The sequence below is a fragment of the Protopterus annectens genome, chromosome 5.part0, assembly GCF_019279795.1.
Source record: "Protopterus annectens isolate FY-2018-M chromosome 5.part0, PAN1.0, whole genome shotgun sequence".
NCBI classification, from domain to species: Eukaryota; Metazoa; Chordata; order Ceratodontiformes; family Protopteridae; genus Protopterus; species Protopterus annectens.
Genome location: NC_056735.1, coordinates 1,125,835,491 through 1,125,856,001, shown reverse-complemented (window position 1 = coordinate 1,125,856,001; position 20,511 = coordinate 1,125,835,491). Strand labels below are relative to the sequence as shown.

The following is a 20,511-nucleotide window of genomic DNA, read 5'->3' as shown; positions in this document are numbered from 1 at the left end:
ATTGAGAAGGCCTCTGCTGCCAGTGCTCGAGGATGTGGTGTCCTTGTGCAGAATCCAGGAAGTTGCCTGTTGATGGGAGGCAAACAGGTCTGAGGTGTACTCTACTAGTGGACCATATCCAGGAACACATCCCTGTGAAGCATCCATTTGTGGTAGTTTCTGATTGTTCTGCTGAAAGTCTGCCTGCAAGTTCTGTAGACAGGGAATATCGACTACCTGCAAGGTCATTCCCTGTGAAGTGGCCAATTCCCATACTAGGAGAGACAGTCTGCAAAGAAAGAAAGAAAGAAAGACTTGGTCCCTCCCTGTTTGAGATTTATTTTATTTATTTTACATTTGTTGACCGGGCAGGTCCAACTAGATACATGTCCGTTTTCAGTGGAGGCCCAGGGAGAAAAGCTCCACACTTCAGAATAGTATTTACAAGACATAGGTACATTGTAAATTTTTGTCTATTATACAGTTACTTTCTTTTCACATGAGTAACATGATTTCTATTAAGACAGCTAAGGATGTAGATACAAAGATGAATAAAAAATGTAACAATATTAACAGTACAGTTATACAGTAAATGTTTAAAACTATGTAAGCAAAAAGCACACTATTGAGCAATAAAGTCACATTATTTGCTAGTATACAATTAGTTATTTAAATAGAACACTATTAATCAGTATAGTGACATGCACACTATTGTTAGTGAAGGATTAACTAGCTTATGCTGGTATGTAGAGAAGTGTCAGGATACAAATGTGGTAGTTAGTCCGGATTAGCACAGGGGAATAAACCGTGAGATTGAAGACGTGTTTTAACTCTGGTTTTAAATAAGGGAGCTAAGGATAGGGAGGTTAGGTGATCAGGGAGGGTGTTCCAGGTTTTTCCTACTGCGTTAAACAGTCGCCGGCCAGATTGTTGGTTCTACTTATGTGAACTAGTAATTTGTTTAATGAGTGCAGGGACTTCAGGTTATCGTGGGGGGGGGATTAGGTTAGTGAGTATTGGAGTATTTGAAGGTTGGTACAGTATCTTTTGGGCCACTGTTAGCTGGTTCAGTAGAATTAGATATGACCGTTCTAACCAGCCTAGTTGTTTAAGATTGTTGCAGTGATGGGTTCGGTAGGTTGACCCAGTTGCAAATCTTGCAATATTACTGTAGGACATGGAAAGCTTGTTCATATTGCTTTTCCATAGTTTAGTATAGATAGGGGATGCATATGTAAGGGTTGAGATTAAATGGGTACGGGCAATAGTGGTCCTGGCTAGAGGGGTCAGAAAGGGTTTGATTCTGTAGAGGGATCCTAGTAATTTTTTTTTTTTTTTTTTTTTTTTTTTTTTTTTTTTAACTGTTTTTATAGTGTTGTTAATATGGGGCTCAAAGGAGAGGTTATCATCAATTAGTACCCCAAGTAGTTTTGTGGTAGGATCAAGAGATATAACAGTACCATTAGTAGATGTAACATTAAAGTTCAGTGGGGAGGTTCTACAAGTGGGTGTGAATAATAGCATTTTTGTTTTTTTGGGTTCAGAATGAGACATCGGTCAAGGAGCCATTTCTCAACTGTGCTAAACACGTTTTGGATAAGAGACTGTAGTTGCGATGGTGACGCGGCTGAGCATATTAATGTGGAATCATCTGCATATTGAATACAGATGGCTTGAGGTACTACAGAGTGTAGGTAGTTTGTAAAGATAGAGGAGAGGACCAAGTATGGAGCCTTGAGGGACTCAGAGGGTAATTAGAAGGTGGGAAGACAGGCTATTCTGCCATAGTACAGCTTGTTGCCAGTTATTTAGATAGAATTGAAACCACTGTACAGCAGGAGGAGCTAGTGACAAGTTTTTGAGCAAGTTTATGAGTAGCTGGTGGTTGACCATATCAAAAGCTTTTGACAGATCAATAATGAGAGTTGAGGATAGTGTATCATTATTACGATTTTTATTGATGCAGTCGGTGAAGGATAAGAGAGCAGAGATGGTGCTGTGAAATGGTCTAAAGCCATGTTGACAGATAGCTAGCAAGTTGTTTTCGAGTTAGTGGTTTAACAGCTGCTTATGAATGCACCTCTCCATGATTTTTGCCAGAGGGGATAATATGGCTATGGGCCTGTAGTTAGATAAATCATTGGAGTTACCACCTTTGTGCAGGGGATAATATGTGATTATTTCCAGAGTGATGGGATGGTTCCCTCAGAGATAGTTCTGTTGATGAGGATAGATATGGGGTAGGCTACAGCTTCAGCAGCTCTTTTAGGTATTCTGCAGGTAGTAATTCTGCAGCGAGAGTAGTGGGTTTAAGTTTCTAAATAAGGGTGCAGACAAAGGATGTAGGAACAGGTTGAAATTGAAAAAGTGGTGGATTGTTAGCGTTATGGGAGGAAGAAGATGTTGTGTCAGGGGATAGCTGATTGGCAAGAGATTGAATGGTCTGTGAAAAAAGTATTGAAAGAATTAGCAATTTGGTTGGGGCTACTGTGTTCAGAGCCCAAGGGTTTGGGTGTGACTGAGGGACCTGGGTGTATCAGTTTATTGATGCCAGCCCAGAATTTGAGGTTTATTTTGGTGGGTTTGTTGTAGGGGACAGTAAAAGTTTATTTTATCTGAGAAAGACTTTTTTGGTTTCATTTCTTAAATGTCTAAACTTTAATTGATCTGTGGGGGTATTTAGTTGTCAGCCAGCTGGTCCTGACTGTTTCTTTGAAGGATTTTTTGTTTGGTAGCTTTGGAAAGCCATGGGGCTGGTTTAGATCTACATCTAATTGTAAAGTTGGGGTATGGTAGTCAAGGGTGGTTAAGAATTTGGAATTTAAGTATTTGACTGCTTCTTCTAATGATAGGCGGTTCAGGAGTGACCAGTCACAAGCTATGAATTCGTGTTGAAAGCTATTGAGGTTAAAATGTTTGTTAAACCTTATACTCTTATAAATGGTTGTGTTTGGAATTTCACTCTTATACCCGATTAGGAATGTGAGTGAGTGGTCGCTTAGATCTTCAGGGAGGGTCCCTACTTTGTAGGATTGTTGATTACTATTTGTAAGGATCAGGTCTAGTGTGTTGCCATTGTTAAGTTTATTTAATCTAGTGGGAGATGTAATGGTTTGAGAAAAAACATGTAGGTTGATGTGTGTAGAAGGCTGCTCACATGTACAGCACCTCCAGTTTATGTTAAGGTCAGAGAATACTACTGTTTCTTGTGGGTAGGTGGTGGATAGCCAGCTTAGGATAGCCTCCAAGGTGCCAATATTGTTGCCTGGAGAGAGATAGATACAGATAATATATATAGATTTCCATTTGTTGAGTTGAATCTTGGAAATAAGTACCTCTGCATTACTAGTTAAGGGAGGTTCTGAGACTATTGAGGTTACCTGTAATCCAGTTTTGTATAGACTATCTACTCCACCTCCTTTCTTAGTATTACGGTCTAGTCGCAGTATACTTGAACTGGGAGGAATAACCTCACTGTCTTGTATTGATGGCTTGAGCCATGTTTCAGTGAGTCAGAGGATGTCAAATGAATGTACATCCATGAGGGAATGCAGGGGGGCAACTTTGTTATTTATACTTCGAATATTGAGATGGGCTATCAGGAGAGAGTTGTGAGGTCTTGCAGTCAAGTTTGTATAGCTAGAAGTTGGGGAGTTGGGCTCTGTGGCAGGGGTAAAGTTTGGGCCAGGATTAAGATTCATGTCCCCATATATTAGGGAGTGTACTTGTGTTTGTAGAATGAGTTTTAAAAGTTTACATATTAGACTGAGATTTTCTGGTCCTAGAGCTATAGTATGTGATATGAGGTAGTCTATGAAATTTGGCTGATGAGTACTTTGGTGGACAGGATGTATTGTTATGGCTATGAGGGATTATTAGCTTTGTGGCAGTTTGCTTCCTGGGGTTGCTAAAGTCTAGGGAATTATGGTGCTCGTAGAAGGTAATTAGGCAAGGTACAGTTAGGATAGCAAGGAGTAAGAGTAAGGGTTTTAGGTGTGTTAGAGTAGTAGTGGGTGGCATTACAGTTGTGTAGTGTTCAGGTTGCTATGCATGGATGTTTTCAGAGGTATTAGGTAGAAGTTGAAGGCAAGGTGGGATTTAGCAATTAACAGGTTTCGAGTATGGGATAGATTGGAGGAGGGGGTGTAGTTAGGATGTATAAATCTAGAAAAACGGGGGCGGGTGGGAATTGGGAGCAGGGTAGGGGAGTGGAGTGAGCCCGCAGGGCGAATGGAGCGGGTAGAGCCACTGTAGGAGTGAATTCTAGGAGTACAATCAGTGGGAAGCTGATTGCTAAGGTAAGTTTGGGTAGAAAGAGTGAGGGGGTAGGAAGCTAGAGAGTAGGGATAGTGGGCAGAATAGAGTAAAAGGACAGAAGGGTATAGTGGAACTGTATTCAACAAGCTGAGAATACTGTGTACCTGTGAGTAATGTTTAGAGACGGTGGGAAAATATTTAGGAGCAAAAACAGGTGCCACCTAGTGGCAAAAGGTTATAAAGCAACAGTAGAGTCTCAATAAGAGGTAGCAGGGCTAGAAATATGAGGAGGGAGGGATGTAAGTTAGTTCTAAAGGGTACAGGAGGGAAAGTTAGGCTAATAAGCAGGAGAAGAAAGGGCTTGGCTACTGGCTGCCCAAGCTGAGTGCCTAACAGGCAACTTATACAGTGGTATTTCAATAGACAGAAGTTGTACTACACATACTTTCTCCTATTATATTGTCCTTGAGGGGCCGTTGCACAGGGTAAGAATCATTCCATTCCTAAGCTTAGGGTGAGGATAGCAGGTTTTGGGGTGGTTTAAGGATGCAGGACAAAGTACAGTTTTGTACCTACCATAAATGTAGATGTTAGAGTGTATATACTGCTGCAGTCATCACACTTGGGTTATGCTGCCGTCAGGTGGTTCCGCAGTCAGCCGAATTCCAGTCTTGGTCCGGCGTCGGTTGTCGTCGCTTCTTCCCTGACGTCAGTGCGACAGGGGGATAAAAGAGGCAGCAGACACTATTTTCTTCAGTTTTTCTTGCCCCAGATGTCAGGTGCCCCCAACTAGGAAGGCAATACAAATAACTATGCAAAAATACCTTAGTAGATAAACAATACTACTAGCTGTTAGCAAATACACCCTATATACATGCATCCAATAGATTGATGTACATGGAGTTATAACCAACACCCTGGTATGTAGAGGGGATGGTGGGAGGGTAACCTGGACTGCAGCAGTATATACACTCGAACATCTACATTTATGGTAGGTACAAAACTGTACCATGTTCATCGTGTTATACTACTGCAGTCATCACACTTAGTTGAATCCCAAGGCTATGGATGGGTAGCTGGTACTAAAACTGAGCTAGGTGAAGCTAGGATGCCCTGCAGAACTGCAGTGGCAAAACCAGCTCTGGTTTTTGAGTATAATGGAAGGTGGTAGTGTTTGGTAAAGGTGTGCACTAAACTCCAAGTGGCTGCCTCCAGAATGTCCTTGGTTGGAACCCCCCTGAGAAAGGCTGCTGTAGCCCTGGTAGAATGGGACCTAATATTAACAGGCACTGCTTTCTCATGGTGCGAGTAGCAAAAGCGGATGCAATGTGCTATCCATTTGGAGATGGTCTGTTTTGAAATAGCCTTTTCTTGTGAACCTGCAGCATAGGACACAGAGTTGGTCAGTTTTTCTGAAGGACTTTGTCTTATCCAAATAGTAATGTAGCTGCCTGTGAATGTACGAAGAGTGAAGGAGTCTTTTTCCTTTATTCTGGGGGTTTGGATAAAAGGTGGGTAAATGAATGGTCTGATTCAAAGCCACACTGGATACTACCTTTGGCATAAAGGTAGGGTTAGTTCGTAAAGAGACTCTGTCCTGATGGAAAATGATGAAAGGTTCCACTGCCATAAGTGCCTGTAGTTCTGAGGCCATGCGTGCTGAGGCGATAGCCAGCAACAGAGCTGTTTTCCATGACAAGTATTGTAGTTCTGCTGAGAAGGCTGGTTCAAAAGGCGGCAGTGTTAATTTTTCTAAAACGAAGTTGTGGTCCCAAGCTGGCGTTGGGAGTTTTCTGGGGGGGGGGGGGGTCTCATTCTTAGCCCCTCTGAGAAACTGCCTTAGTAAAGGGTGTGATAATATGGGAGGATCCGTATTACATTGAGCTGAAATGGCTGAAGCATGGATCTTAATGGATGAGAAAAAGAAAGGCCTTTGTGTAGCATCGCAGTTAAGTATTGCAGTATTTGAGGAATGCTTGGTATCCCAGGATTTTGGCCTTTAGCCTGGTTCCATGCACAAAATCTTTTCCATTTGTCTGAGTACGTTTTTCTGTTGCTGGGCCTCCTGGCCTCCAAAATGACATTCAGGACGTCCTTTGAGAGGTGTTGATTGATAATTCAAGGTATTCTTCATGCAGCTAAATTTAAAGTCCTGAGCTGACTATGAAGGATCTGAGAGTTTTGCCGAGTCAACAGAAGTGGGAATGGAGGTAAGATCCATGGAGGGCTGTGAGTCAAGGTCCTTAGTAATGGATACCAGCACTGACGTGGCCACTCCAGAGCAATGAGGTTCATTTGTGGTCTCTCTGATCTGACTTTCAGTAATACCTTGGTCAAGAGAGGTAGTGGTGGGAAGGCATAGACTGTCAATGCTGTCCAACTGAATGATAGGGCGTCCACTTTCCAGGCTAGGGAATGATAAGTCCTTGTGCAAAATTTTTGTAGTTGGCAACTGTTGGGGGAGGCAAACAGATCTATGTCTGGGCGGCCCCCACCTTTGAGTTATCATTGAAAATACTTGTGGGCGTAGTCTCAACTCGTGAGGATCTGCCAAATTTCTGCTTAATTCGTCTGCCAATATGTTTTCCTTTCCAGGCAGGAACTGTGCTTGCAGTTGTACTTGGTAAGTCAATGCTGTGTTCCACAAGGTCATTGCCTGTCTGCATAAAGGGTAGGAGTGTGTTCCTCCCAGTTTGCTTATGTACCACATAGCTGTGGTGTTGTCTGTCCTTATTAGTAGTTGTCCTGGATGCAAGAGGTCCTTGAAGGCTGTCAGTGCATTTTGCACAGCTAGCATCTCCTTTTGGTTGATGTGTAGATGCATTTGTTTTGCAGACCATTTGCCCTGTATGCACTGTCCTGCCATGTGTGCGCCCCAGGCGTAGTCTGAAGAATCTGTTGTCATAGTTTGGTTTGCTGGAGGCAAGACAAAAGGAAGACCCTTGTTTATTTGACATGCTTGAGCCCACCATAGAAACTCTTTTTGAAGGCAGGGAATGAGAGGTATACTTGTTTCGAGGCTGTGCCTGTGTTGAGTCCATATACTTTTCAGGTACCACTGTAATTTCCTCCAATGCAGCTTTGCATGTGGAATTAGTTGAATGCAGGATGCCATGAACCCCAATGCCTGCATAATTTTCCTTGCAGTGAGCTGGGTAAAAGTTGCCATCTTTTGGAAGTATTGAGTCAGTTGTTTGTCTGGCGTGAGAAGCCATCTGGGCCGTTGTATTTAAGCTGGCACCCAGGAATATTATTGACTTGTGAGGGTATTAGCTTTGACTTCTTTTGGTTTACTGTGTACCCTAGGCAACTTAGCAACTTTGTTACAAATGCCAGATGCTGTAATAGAATGGCCTTGCTGTCCGGTTGGATCAGGCAGTCGTCCAGATATGGATAAATTTGTATTCCTCGTCTGCAGTATGCAATTACTGATGCCAGGCATTTCGTAAATACTCTGGGCGCAGTAGATAAGCCAAAGGGCAATGCAGAGAATTGATAATGCATTGTACCTGCCAAAAATCTGAAGTATCTTCTGCAATCTTGTCTGATAGGGACATGCAGGTATGCCTCTGAGGTCCAACGTTACCAGCCAAGACTCCTTGCCCAGCATGGGAAGAAGCTGCTGTAGTGTGAGCATTTTGAATTTGGGTACCTCCAGGTATGTGTTTAGAATTGAGAGGTCTAAAATGGGTCTCCAGGCTTTGTCCTTTCTTGGTACTAGAAATAGTCTCGAGTAAAAACCTTGACCTTGCTCCTTTGTAGGTACCTTTTGAATTGCTTTCATATCCATGTGAGCTGAAATTTGCGTTTGTGCCTCTGCCCATTGGTTTGGAGGCAGATTTGGCATGCCTCTCATCCGTGGTAAAGTGTGAAAATGAAATCTATAGCCTCGGGTAATAATATCCATAACCTATTTGTCCTTTGTTGCAATGCGCCAATTTTGTGAAAATAGAGCCAGTTTTCCTCCCAAAAGTGCTGCCAAGGCAATTTTGCTTGGCAAGCAAAGAGGGAAGTCATTGTGTTTGTTTCCTGAAGGGTTGAGATCTTTCGTCTCCACCTCTGAGTTGTTGTATGCCCTTGTCTAGGCCTGAAAGGACCTTGTGGCTGGCCTCTGCCCCTTGGGGGTCTGTACCTACCCCTTTGGGGTCTGTCTGATGCAGGAAAGTACCAGTTTTTTGATGGCTAGTTTCTGCTAAAACAAGGAGGTTGTACCTGTAAAAACAATCTAACTGTCTACATAGATTTTGCCTTTTCTTCCATTTTCTTTAAAACTTCCTCTGCTTTGACACCAAACACATCTTTCTGCAATGGAGCATCCAATAACTTTGGTTTGACATGTTCTGGTAAGGCTTGCTCTTTTAGCCAAGCATGTCTATGTATTACAGATCCTGTGACAGCTGCTCTACAGCAGGCTTCCAATGAATCAAAACCACACTGTAAGGCATGCTTTCCCACCTGTTCTGCTGCATGCAGCAAATCCTGCATCTCCCTGAAATCAGGTTGATCTGTCTGAGGAATCATTTTCCGCTTTAACTGTGTAATCAAGTACTGCTGGTATTTTAGCATGTGGAATTGGCAGTTTAAGGCCCTCATGGCCAAAGTGGCAGATGTATACACTTTCTTCCCCCATCTTTGTAATGCTCTGGAATCCCTTTCAGAAGGGAGTGGATTCTTAGCAGTAGATGCCTTAACCCCTTTGGGACCCTGTGAAATGGTTTTGGGGTCTGCAACAGGGCTTTTATATAGAAACTTATGAGAATCTGGAACTCGGTAGTATCTGTCTGGTTTAGCTGGTGCAAGAGGTAAGGAATCTGGGTTTAGACTAGATTCGGTGTAATCATCCAAAAGGTCTAAAACTGGAGGAACTGCAAGGGGTCTATGCTGTGGGAGACTAAAACTCACCGAGTCTTTTCTTAGTCAGAGTAATCTTGGCCTTCCCAGTGGAAGTGTTCCCTCATGGTGTGTAAAGTTTCCCCAAAAGAGTAGTCTTCGGGGGGCGGGGGGAACAGAGGGAATGGACTCTTCAGCATCTGAGTCTTCATAAGGAGGGAAGGAATAATCCTGGTCCTCAGAGTTAGCTGAGGAAATGGATGCTTGGTCAGAGGAAGGATAATCTTCCTCCAGTCTAGGCCTTTTGTCAGGAAGGGGTTGTGAACCCCCTGATAAGGGTAATTAAATCCTCAGCCATCTTAAGCATCTGTTTTTAGGCATAGGGGCCTGTGGGGGTGTCTATGGACCCAGTTTCCTAACTTTTAAGGGGGGCTTTAAGTTTAGCATAAGACTTAATGGAGATAGTGGTCGGTTTGAAGACACTTTCAGAAACCGAAGGCCTGTCCAAAATCTCTGGATCACTGTCAGGGTTGGCGTCCGAGGGGTGAGAAGGAACCTGCTCCTGAGGCCCAGCTGATTAGGTCTGGGAGGCCGTCAGAATTTCTAACTCAGCAGTAGTCAGGGGCTGCTTAGGTGCCTCGCTGAAAACCGGAGAACCGTTGGCAAGCCTTGCTGAGGCCTCGGTATCTGGTCTTGGCCTTGGTTGCCTGCCTTTATCCTTGTGTTTTTTAATCATTGCTGCTGTCAGTTGCTCCAACGACATGCTATAGTTAAATTTTCTGCCAAAATAATGTCGGGCGAAATCTGCCCGACGCTTGATTGTACGTTTGTTGAACCTAGCACAAAACCGACAACCAGAGATGCCATGGTCTGGGCCTAGGCAAGGAATACAATAAGAATGAAAATCCTTATGAGGTATTTGCTTCCCCACAAGAAATGCAATTATTAACAGTCTGACATCGGTCTGAGGCAAGAAAAGTTTCCACAACGGGGTACTTAGCTTTAGAGAAGACTTCGGGCTGAATTTCGACTCGAAAATCTCAGGAGCTAGCTGACCAGCACTTGCTAACTGCTTCTGCTTCGGGCACTACGCGGCAAGAAAGACTGAAGAAAATGGCGTCGGTTGCCTCTTTTATCCCCCTGTCGCACTGACGTCAGGGAAGAAGCGACGACAACCGACACCGGACCAAGACTTTGGAATTTGGCTGACTGTGGAACCGCCTGACGGCAGGATAACCCAAGTGTGATGACTGCAGCAGTATAACACGAACATCAGGCAGGGCAGTTCCTCAGCTTTAGTACCCTTAAAGCAGGTAGGGTCGCTAGTTGCATAAAGGGAGAGAGAAACAGAGTGGTAAAATAAGTAAGATGAGAAGCACAGTTACCAGTGAGATAAAAAGCAAAAACTAGCATAAACACCAGCTGAAATTTGCCTTTGTACTGAAAGAGCCAATCCATCTTCATCAAGCAAACATCATGTACAGTAGCACTTAAATACAGTCAAGGCAATACAGTTTATAGCCTAGGGCTTGGTATTCATACTAGTAGAAAGTGTAAAAACACCGTGAATTTCATTCAGTTATATCACAGTTACTAGGCACCAAGTACATTCTACTGAAACACTAAGACCAGTCAAGTCTTTCGTACCTTACAATTAGCGTTTGCTGTATAACACACTACTGTGAAGCTTAAGGCTTGTTCAATGTTCCCGCTCATTACAGATGGTGATTGCTGTGTGGTAAGCACTCTACTGCCACTTCCTGCGTATTACAGACTATTATAAATCCTAGGGCTTAGTTCGAGCTCTCGCTCCTTACAACTGGTGTTTCCTGCCTAAAAAACAAGCTGTATACACCTTAAGCTCCCAGTCAAATGTCCTGCAGGTAGCTACAGCTGTGTAGTATAGGGACAGGATATGTTCTAATTATTTTAACAGCTGAGCTCCCTCCGTGTAGTAGCAGAACTTGTATTCCGTTCCAGGAGCTGCAAGTGATCACAGTTTGCCGGACCCGGCAATTATCGCAAATGCACTCTGGTTATATTACATGCTGTCTCTGGGTGTCGGAGACACTTTCAGCATACTATATGCAATGCCTAGCAGTTTGTGAAAGAAATCAGACAAATCCGAGCAACAATCGCTACCTATGAATCGCGAATGCTCTCTGGCTGTATTAAATGCTGTCTCTGGGTGTCGGACACACTTTCAGGCATAATGTAAGTAATGCCTAGTACTTTGTAAAAAGTATTAGACAAATGCGGGCAGCAATCACTACCAATGAGTCACATTTCCCTTGTAAAATATATAATGTGTAGCTGGACTGTGAAATAGGTAGGCAAACACGAGCAGCAATCGCTATCTATGAGGAGGAAAATAATATGACTCTAAGGCACTACCAAAAACATTCTACATAGCAGGCAATAAGTACTACAAAGCACATGCAACAAACAGTATCAGTTAGCCGGTAACAGAGTTATTAGGCATCAGTAGTGACCAGGTTTCACCTCTTAAAATACCATTACAGACAGCTTCATCTGAAAAACGCTTATCTGGCAGTTAAGGTATTAACAGTCGCAACTTGCACAAGCTGGTCTGCGGAGCTGGGGTAGCACTGCAGCCAAGAGTTAATGCATGGTGAAAAGATGGCTGCACTTGGGGTGGGGTATATTTATAAGGTTAACAAGGTCATAAGTCAGAAAGGGGAAGGGAGAGATAGGTGAGGGCACAGAGATCAAATGTGACTAGCACGTCACAACAGGTAATGAGGGCAGTTAGGTGCTTCTTACATAGCATGTAGTGGACAACCACACTTGAGAAGGGAAGAATGTGTAAAAAGAGAGAGAGTTAAGGGGGCAAAGGGAAAGGGCAAGAATCAATGTAGTGGCGGCCACAGGGAGTAGAAGGAATGTTTACAGAGATAGGGAATTAGAGTTAGAGCCACTGTAGGAGTGAATCCTAGGAGTACAATCAGTGGGAAGCAGATTGCTAAGTTAAGTTTGGGTAGAGAGGGTGAGTTGTAGAAGGCTAGAGAGTAGGGATAGTGGGCAGAATAGAGTAAAAGGACAGAAGAGTAGAGTGGAACTGTATTCAACAAGTTGAGAATACTGTGTACCTGTGAGTTATGTTTAGAGACAGTGGGAAAATATTTAGGAGCAAAAACAGGTGCCACCTAGAGGCAAAAGGTTATATAGCAACAGTAGAGTCTCAATAAGAGGTAGCAGGGCTATAAATATGAGGAGGGAGGGATGTAAGTTTGTTCTAAAGGGTACAGGAGGGAAAGTTAGGCTAGTATGTAGAGGGAAAGGTTTGGCTACTGGCCGCCCTAGTAGAGTGCCTAACAGGTAACTTACACAGTGGTATTTCAATAGACAGAAGTTGTACTACACATACTTTCTCCTATTATTTTGTCCTTGAGGGGCTGTTGCACAGGGCAACAGATTCCGTTCCTTAGCTTAGGGTGAGGATAGCAGGTTTTGGGTTGGTTTAAGGATGCAAGACAGTTCCTCAGCTTTAGTACCCTTAAAGCAGGTAGGGTCGACAAGCTGGTCACCGGAGCTGGGGTAGCACAGCAGCCAAGAGCTAATGTGTGGTGAAAAGAAGATACAAGAGAAATGTGGTACTGTCTGTGAAAATCTTTAGTGGACCTTTCTGAAGATATGGTTAGAAGGCTCAAAGGGCCAGGAGAATTGCCCTCATCTCGAACATTGATGTGTTCTTGAGTATGCATCTCTGGCCACAGAACCTGCACTGTAGGATGGCCCAGTGTTGCTCCCCAGCCCAAGTCTGAGGCATCTGTGCGCATGATCTGTGTGTGTAGAGGTGGTTGGAGGAGAAGACCTGGATTGAGTGTCACTTGTGTCAACCACAACTGGATTTCTGATGTACTGCCTTGCTGTCAATTTTGTTGACTGAAGGACCAGAAGTAGGTATTCTGTCAAGTTTTCCATCTTTTGGATGGGAAGGTAGGCTTTCTTGACATGTGACCAAATTCAGCACCCCAAGAAAACTGTCTTGAGAAGGTTCAGGGTGGGATTTTGGGCAATTATCTGGAATCCCACAGACTGGAGGGAAACAACCAGACGTACATGTTGCAAGAGGGTCTCCTTGTTGCCTCCCTGTAACAGCAGGCTGTCCAGATAAGGGAAAATCTGGATTCCCTTGTCCTGCAGAGGGCTATCACTGGAACCAAACATTTGGTGAAAACCCTGTGTGCGGTGTAAAGCCCAAAAAGCAAGGCAGAGAAATGAGAAGGGTTCACTAAGAACCTCATGTATTTCCCGATAGTGAGCTTCATGGGGATGTGAAGACAGGCATCCTTTATATCTAAAGTGGCCATAAACCCCTGGGGAATCTTTTAGGCTTTTCCCGGTTAGGGGTCGCCACAGTGGATCACTGTCCTCTCATGATTGGCAGTGAAGTTTTAGTGTAGAGTTGCCAGCCCGGCGCCCAACCTTCCACAGAAGGCACACACTCACACCTAGGGCCAATTTAGTATGTCCAATCCACCTACAGAATGTCTTTGGGATGTGGGAGGAAACCGGAGCACCCAGAGGAAACCCATGCGACCACAGGGAGGACATGCAGACTCCGCACAGAAGGCACCCCAGCAGAGGATCGAACTGCAGAAACTCTTGCTGTGAGGCGGCAATGCTAACCGCTGCACCACTGTGGCCGCCCATAAACCCCTGGGGAATAAGAGGAGGAAAAAGGTTTCGTAAGGTAAACATCCTGAATGATGGGAACCCATAGGAATAGGTTGAGATACGAGAGATCTAGAGTTTGTCTTCAAAGGGCCACCTTTTCTTGGAACCAGGAAAATCCTGGAGTAGAAACCGCTTCCTTTTACAGCAAGGGGCACTGGTTCTATGATGCCTTGAGCCAGCAGTGTTTGTAGTACTGGCTGCAGGTGGTGTAGCTATTCTGGAGATTGTGGGAATCCTTTTAGCTTTGGGGGCATAAGCCAGGTCATGAAATCCCCACTTTGAAGGATTAAAAGGAGCCTTTGTCTGAGGTGATTATGTCCACACAGGGAGGCAGTGAGAGGTGTACTAACAGAGGTAGAGAGGGAAGAGGCGGGGGCTTAAGTTAGGCAGGTAGTTAGATGCTACCTGCCTGTCTTGAAAGGGCGGCTTCTGGCTAGAGGGTGATGCAACTCTAGCTGGAGGGGGTTGCTTTCTGGTGGGTTTTCTAAAACTAGAGAGCAGCAGAGCAAGAATGTTTTCTAATGAACCATTTTAGCTGCGTAGTTTCTTTGAAATTTATAAACAGAGGAGACTTGCAGTTGTTTCAAATCTTACATTTCTTTCCTCTTTTGCTGAAGTATCTTAAATACACCACTTTTGCAATAAACAAAGCTGTGTTGTGCAGGGGAGCATCAATCATCTTTGCCCTGAAATCATCTGGAAGGGGCTGGCAAGCAAGCCAGGAGTACCTTACGGCAGCTGATGATGCTGCTGACTATGCTGAGACTTCAGCAGCATCATAACTGCACTTTGAGTGCCTGGTATCCTAGGAGGTAAGAGCCAGAAGGGAAGACAATGAAGCTTTGGCAGCACAATCAGATGCATCAGCCAACTCCTTGAAGGCTTTCTCCAGGAAAGATGAGGCATATTTAGCCATGTGAGTCTGGTACTTAGTAGCCCTGAAGGACAGACTGGTACAGATGCAGATTCTTACCCAGATGCTCCATGGTTTTGCTGTCTGTCAGCAGGCAGGATAGTGATTGTGGGTAAAAGTTTAGATGCTTTACCTGTGGAAATGGAGATGGTGGCAAGGTCTGTTGGTGGGCACTTGAGGTACTTTGAAGTCTCAGGGACTTCATAAAGTCCATCAAGCTTGTGTGGAACAGGTGGTTGAGAGTCTGGATTTAAAGGATGCCGAGCAAAAGGCATCCAGGAATGCAGGCAGAATTGGGGGAACAGCAGACGAGCTTGGGGAATCCATCTGAATGAGGTCATATTTTTTTTGGACCTCAGTCATTTCAGAGGACTCGCAGTTCAAATGCTCTCATCTTGGACATGGTTTCCTCAAAACTCAAATCCTCAGCTTGGGAGTCAGGATCAACAGATTCTTCCTCTGGAGAAACCTAGCCTAAGGAAGAAGAAAGCTAGGAAGTGCAAAAAAGTGAATCTTCAGATGAAGAATCAGAGAGATCTTCCTCATGGTTGGGTCTGTGGTTTGAGGCCTCGAACTCAGAATGGAAGCTGGGATGTTGGGACTCCCTGCAGAGGTAGGACTTAAGGACAAGAAGGCATTAGACTTTGGCTGAAAGCCTGTCAGGCATGCTTTCAGTGGGAGTAGAGATCTGATTCCTTTTCTCCTTTTTAAAGGCTTGGTGAGTGTGAATGGAGGAAGGCCTGGAGTCTTGAGAAATAAGGAACTGGAGGGATCCAACAGACCTACTGAAAGCATTGGTTCCCTCCGGCGCCGGAAACTGATGCCGGTAAAGCCTCTATGCATGTGCCCTCCATGTGGGATTGTGCTGTTTCTGTGGAGGTGCCAGCTATATCAGAGGAGACTGAGCCAGATGTCTGACAGGCTGAGGGTCAGACATGAGGCGCAGCTGAAATAGCAGGTCATATAGTCGGTTTTCTTTTTTGGCGGATCCAAAGGTACGTAGAGCAACTCTCCATCCCTACAGCTATTTGTTTTAATCTTTGATTTTCTAAATACAATTTAACTGCATGCAGACAGCTGTGCAATGTTTTGGCTGCAAACGCCTGACAAATGGAGCAAGCACTGTAACAGTGTGACCGTGCCATACAAGAGAGGCACTGATTGTGGGCATCCTTGTGAGGTATCTGACGGCCCACACTTACACTTGCCCTTTCTGAATGACATGAACAAGCATTAAATGAAAGAAAAGAACAGATTCCCCAACGGGGCACTTATCTGACTTCTCAAATCACACAGCCATGAAGGCAGGAACACCTGTCGTTCGACCTGCGGCTGAAGTTCTGGGGGCTGGTGCATGCAGACGTCACTTTTATGGCCCAAATTCTTTGCACCACATCAGACGTGCCATGCACCACATGTTGACTGAAAACTTTTGTACACTGGCCAGATGGAGAATCAAGGAGTAAACCCATATGTTGAATCAACATGGGACTAGAAGGACATCGGGGAGAGACTGAGGCGAGGATTTTAGAAAAAAACGTGATAAACATATCCAGAGGCTAGATTAACACAAAACTGTCATTTATCATGGCTTCCCAGGCTGTTGTGTGTACACAAAAAGACACCCCCCTCAACTACCTTCAGACAAGCAGTCAGGCAATCCTTCAAGATCGCTGACTAGACCTATCGAAGAAGGTATCAAGACCCCTGGCTCATGGGACCCCCTCTGCCACGATGGTGCCATCTGCCATTAATACTTTCCACCTCTGCCTTTGGAAGAAAGATCTCACTGTGACTCCTGGAAAGGACCTAGAGATCTTCCAACCCACAACTTTACCACCATGTTTGTTCCTGGAAAAGGACCATTGAGAGATGGCAAAACAGATTCCAACAGCAAAGTCTTCCACTCCTTCTCAATCTGGAAGAGCTCCCCTCTAACTGGGGGGGCAAACAAAGATGAACTGTCAAAAGGGGAGTTGATAAAAGAGGTCTTAAAGAGATCCATGAAATCAGAGCCACATCCAGGCGTCCACATTCTGAACCAGCCACCCATGAAGCACCCTCTGCCACATGCGAGATTAGCCTCATAGATGTATTTGCTTTAGAAATGAGGGTGGTCACTCTGGAGGAAAAAGATCTGTCACTCTGCAAACACAAACCCTTGGGCAGGACTAGGGAGCACACTTACCAGGTCTCTCTGAAGTCAAGTCACACATGCCCAACAGTTCAGCGGCCTCAAAGTGAAGATAGCTGAAGAGTACATCAGCTTCCAGAACTTGTCCACTACCAGAGACTCCATTGGGGGAGTGAACAGAAGAGCTTTCCTGGGCCAGCTCCTTCTTGGTGGCTGCTGCAACCACCATAGCATCGACAAGGATACCCTTAGTCCAAAGGGGACTATTTGAAGGATAAGATCTTGTCTGGGTGTTTGGGGATGGGTTCTACTGTGTCCAGCTCTTTCCACACCCTAAGGGAGATGTGATCAATAAGAGGGTCGGCAGGTGGGATACTTGAGATGGTGGGATACTTGAGATGTAGATCATGCATCTGGAGTGTTTCTCCCTAAGCCTCCACTGAAAATTAGCTTTCTTCCAAGTCAGACTTCCCCAGTTAACAAATGTTAAATAAAAATAAAGATGGGCCTGATCTAAAGGCTTCCAATAACAGACTCATCTGGGTTAGAGTTCTGGGCGGACCACTCACCTTTCTGGCACAGGATTTACACTAGTTTCCAAATGAGACATCCTCAGGTGGGGATCTTGGGGGACCCTTCTTCCAAATCAGTGTCCTCAGTGATAGATTCTGGGGAGGAATCAACATGCCCTTTTGCACATATGCTTACAAGGAACCTCCTTGGTGGAGTGTTCCAAGCAGGTATCGGAAGACTCTTGGTATTCCATCTGAGAAGTCTGGAAGGTGTTCTGGGTAGACTGTGGGAGGAGACAGAAAGGTAGACTCCTGCACAAACTCTCCTAAAGAGGGACCAGACTATGAGGGAAGAAGAGTATAGTCCGTCCTCGGAGCGGACAGAACCTTCTCCACCATCTTGGATGCCGACGGCAAACAGGAATCCATGGGAACCCCCCCAAAGTCGAAGCTGTTGGTGGAGAAACTACAAGCCCCCGTCATAACTAGATCCAAGAGGGGAGTCTGAGCTTAAGTATCAAGTGTCAAAGCTCTGAAGAGAAGAGACCACTCTGAAAATTTCACAGCTGACATACCCGATAACTGCGCTACTGCTCTGAGTCACCCGATCAAAGACTCTCCAGGAAAAACTACTCTGGGAAACACGAGTCGAGGTAACCCTGTCAGCTCGGATGTGCCAGCTCTCTGGACCCCCAGACCCCATAAAACTGAAGCCGGGGGTTGGAACAGAGATGGAGACATGGGAACAAAAGGCTGGTGTCTACTGGATCCAACAGGGGACTGAACTGGCAAAGCCCTAAGTTGCATTTGTGCCTTAAGCAACTTTGTCAATATTTTGTCAACATCAGCTTCAGAGAGGCACAGGGAGGATCTGGCGGACAAAGCAACAGAAAGCGGCCTGGAGGCTTATCTAGAGAACTAAAGCAGTGGTGATTTAGGTCTTGAGGTAATCGGCTCTGAAGAAAACATTGGGGACTGGAGCTGGACCAATTCTTCACAGACACTCTGATATGATGTTTTGGCGGACTTGAGGAGGCTCATGAAGAAAGAACCTCTGTCCAGGAACCTTTTCGTTGTTTCTTGGAAGTTTGAGCTCCCGAAATGGAAGGAGAACAAGACTGAAGATCCTTAAGGATCAGTTTATTTCTTCTGTCAATCAGCGTGCGCGGATTGACACCAGTACAAACTGAACAAGAGGAGTCCAAGTGAGAGGCCCCCAAACACACTGCAGGTATCAGAAAAAGGGATTTTATGGCAACAAGTAGCGCACTTCTTAAACCCCACTGGTTTATCAGACATAGTAAAGGCAAAAAAGGCAAGTCACCTAGAAATAGGGAAGGGGTTTCAAAAACAGGTTATTTTTAGATAGACTTGCTTAAACTAGCCAGATAAATATATGGAAAGTAGAGAGAAGCAGAAGGACTGGAAAAAAAGAATTGACCCATGCAGTTAGAGATAGGATAAAGGAAGAACTATAATAGAAATTTTAAAAGAAATCATTAGAAATAGTACTTAGTACCCGCAAAGGAGCTCAGATAATCACAATCCCGATGCTGTTCAAAAACACAGCAAACAAGATCTGGGAAAGGAAGTGAGAGCAGGGCATTATGAGTAAGGTAGGAGCTCAGATTTTTCAGATCTTAGAGCTATAGTATACTGCAGAGTCGGATCCAATATTGGAGCTGAACCCACAGGTTGAAGACCAAAAACTTCAAATTTAAAAACTGTGCACCTGGTACTTTAATCATAAAAACATTAGTATTAAAATTATGCAATAGCCAATAAAATATATGAAGTATAGATATTGCATTCAAACGTCCACTATCTGCAGAAGACAAAGACTAAGAGACAGTAATGTATATAAAAGACCTGGGGGGGGGGGCATCTGATGAAAATTTGTGGCCAAGTTCTGGAGTGAACAGAGATAAATTACTCACTAAAAACTAGATTAGAGTTTTAAAAGCAGCTCACTAACTGTAAGAGTCAAGCGGGGAAAGTTAGGGTGACTGGATTACCCATCCAAGTGAAAGTGAACAACTCAAGTTCGGGGGGGGGGGGGGAGTGGTGCTTTCAGCCAGCCACCCACCATCCATGCAAACAGTAGCTTGCAAGGCAACAAAAAGGAGAGGTTCAAAGACAAGGTTGCTGATCTTAATGAGGCGATAGTAGGTTTCATAACCAAGAAGCACATACACAAAAATGCCTAGTGAAGGATATAGCAAAAAGACAAGTCAGCCACAAGGGGAAGGGATTAGGTTCTCAGAGATCACACTCATACTAGCGCTGACAGCAAAAGACTAAAACCACTTCCGTGGTCAAGTGGGTGATGGGCTCTTCTGTGATGGGGATACCCAGGATGGGTGAAAGTAGTAATCAAGACTGACAAGGACAGTCAAGTGATGGCAAGTTAACAGGCAAAAGAAGGTTTATAGAAAAAATTCCAACACTTCTCACCTAAAATGATATCAAACCTGAAGCAAACACTAACCTTCAGCAACAAGTTCATCTTTATCTTCTGCAGTAGCAAGTAGTACAACTTCTGTGCCTCCATGAACTTTCTTGGTTTCCTGTTTGGGCCCAACAGTTTCTTCACTTTCTGGATACTCCTGAATTTTCACTTTTTTGGCTACCTCAAATGCCTCTTTTTCTTTTTGCTTCTTAAGTTTGGCCCTCTCCTCTTCTTTCTTCTTTCGCTCTCGCTCTTTCTTTTCAGCCTTTTTTTGGGCAGCCGTTTTTATTTTAAAACTAGAGTCATTGCTCTCACTGTCACTTTCAGCTTTGTGGACTAGTTTAGCTGTATGACTCCTAATCACTTCCTTCTTAGAGTGCAAAAAGTTATCAGAATCTTCATCACTCTCTCCCACAGCAGTCTGGTCTTCTTTACTTTTACTAAACTCTCTTTTATCATATTCTAAGAAACTCTGATTTTTCAGCAGCTTCTGATTCTTTCCTTTACCATCCACATCACTGTTGTCACTATCATTACTAGAAAAATTTTCAAATATGAACTTCTGACCTTTATTCAATTTTGCATTTTCATTTTCCATTTCATCTCCACTCTCTTCATTAAAAACTTTTTTTGCTTCTCTTGGGGTTTTCTGCCCCTTAACCTGTTTCGAGATACTTTGGTCCATTTCCATCTCCAAGTTCACAGTTTTTTGCTGCAAAGACAAAACATGAACAAT

General features: G+C 44.3%; 1 protein-coding gene across 2 annotated transcripts in view; it reads right to left on the bottom strand.

Moving 5' to 3' along the window:
• Positions 1-20,511, bottom strand: part of EIF5B (eukaryotic translation initiation factor 5B) — a 3,606,765-nt gene that overhangs the window by 3,256,430 nt on the left and 329,824 nt on the right. For both annotated transcript variants that reach the window (XM_044070982.1, XM_044070983.1), the window contains exon 4: positions 19,815-20,487. In XM_044070982.1, coding sequence (XP_043926917.1) covers positions 19,815-20,487 — 673 coding nt within the window. The remainder of the gene's footprint in view (positions 1-19,814; positions 20,488-20,511) is intronic.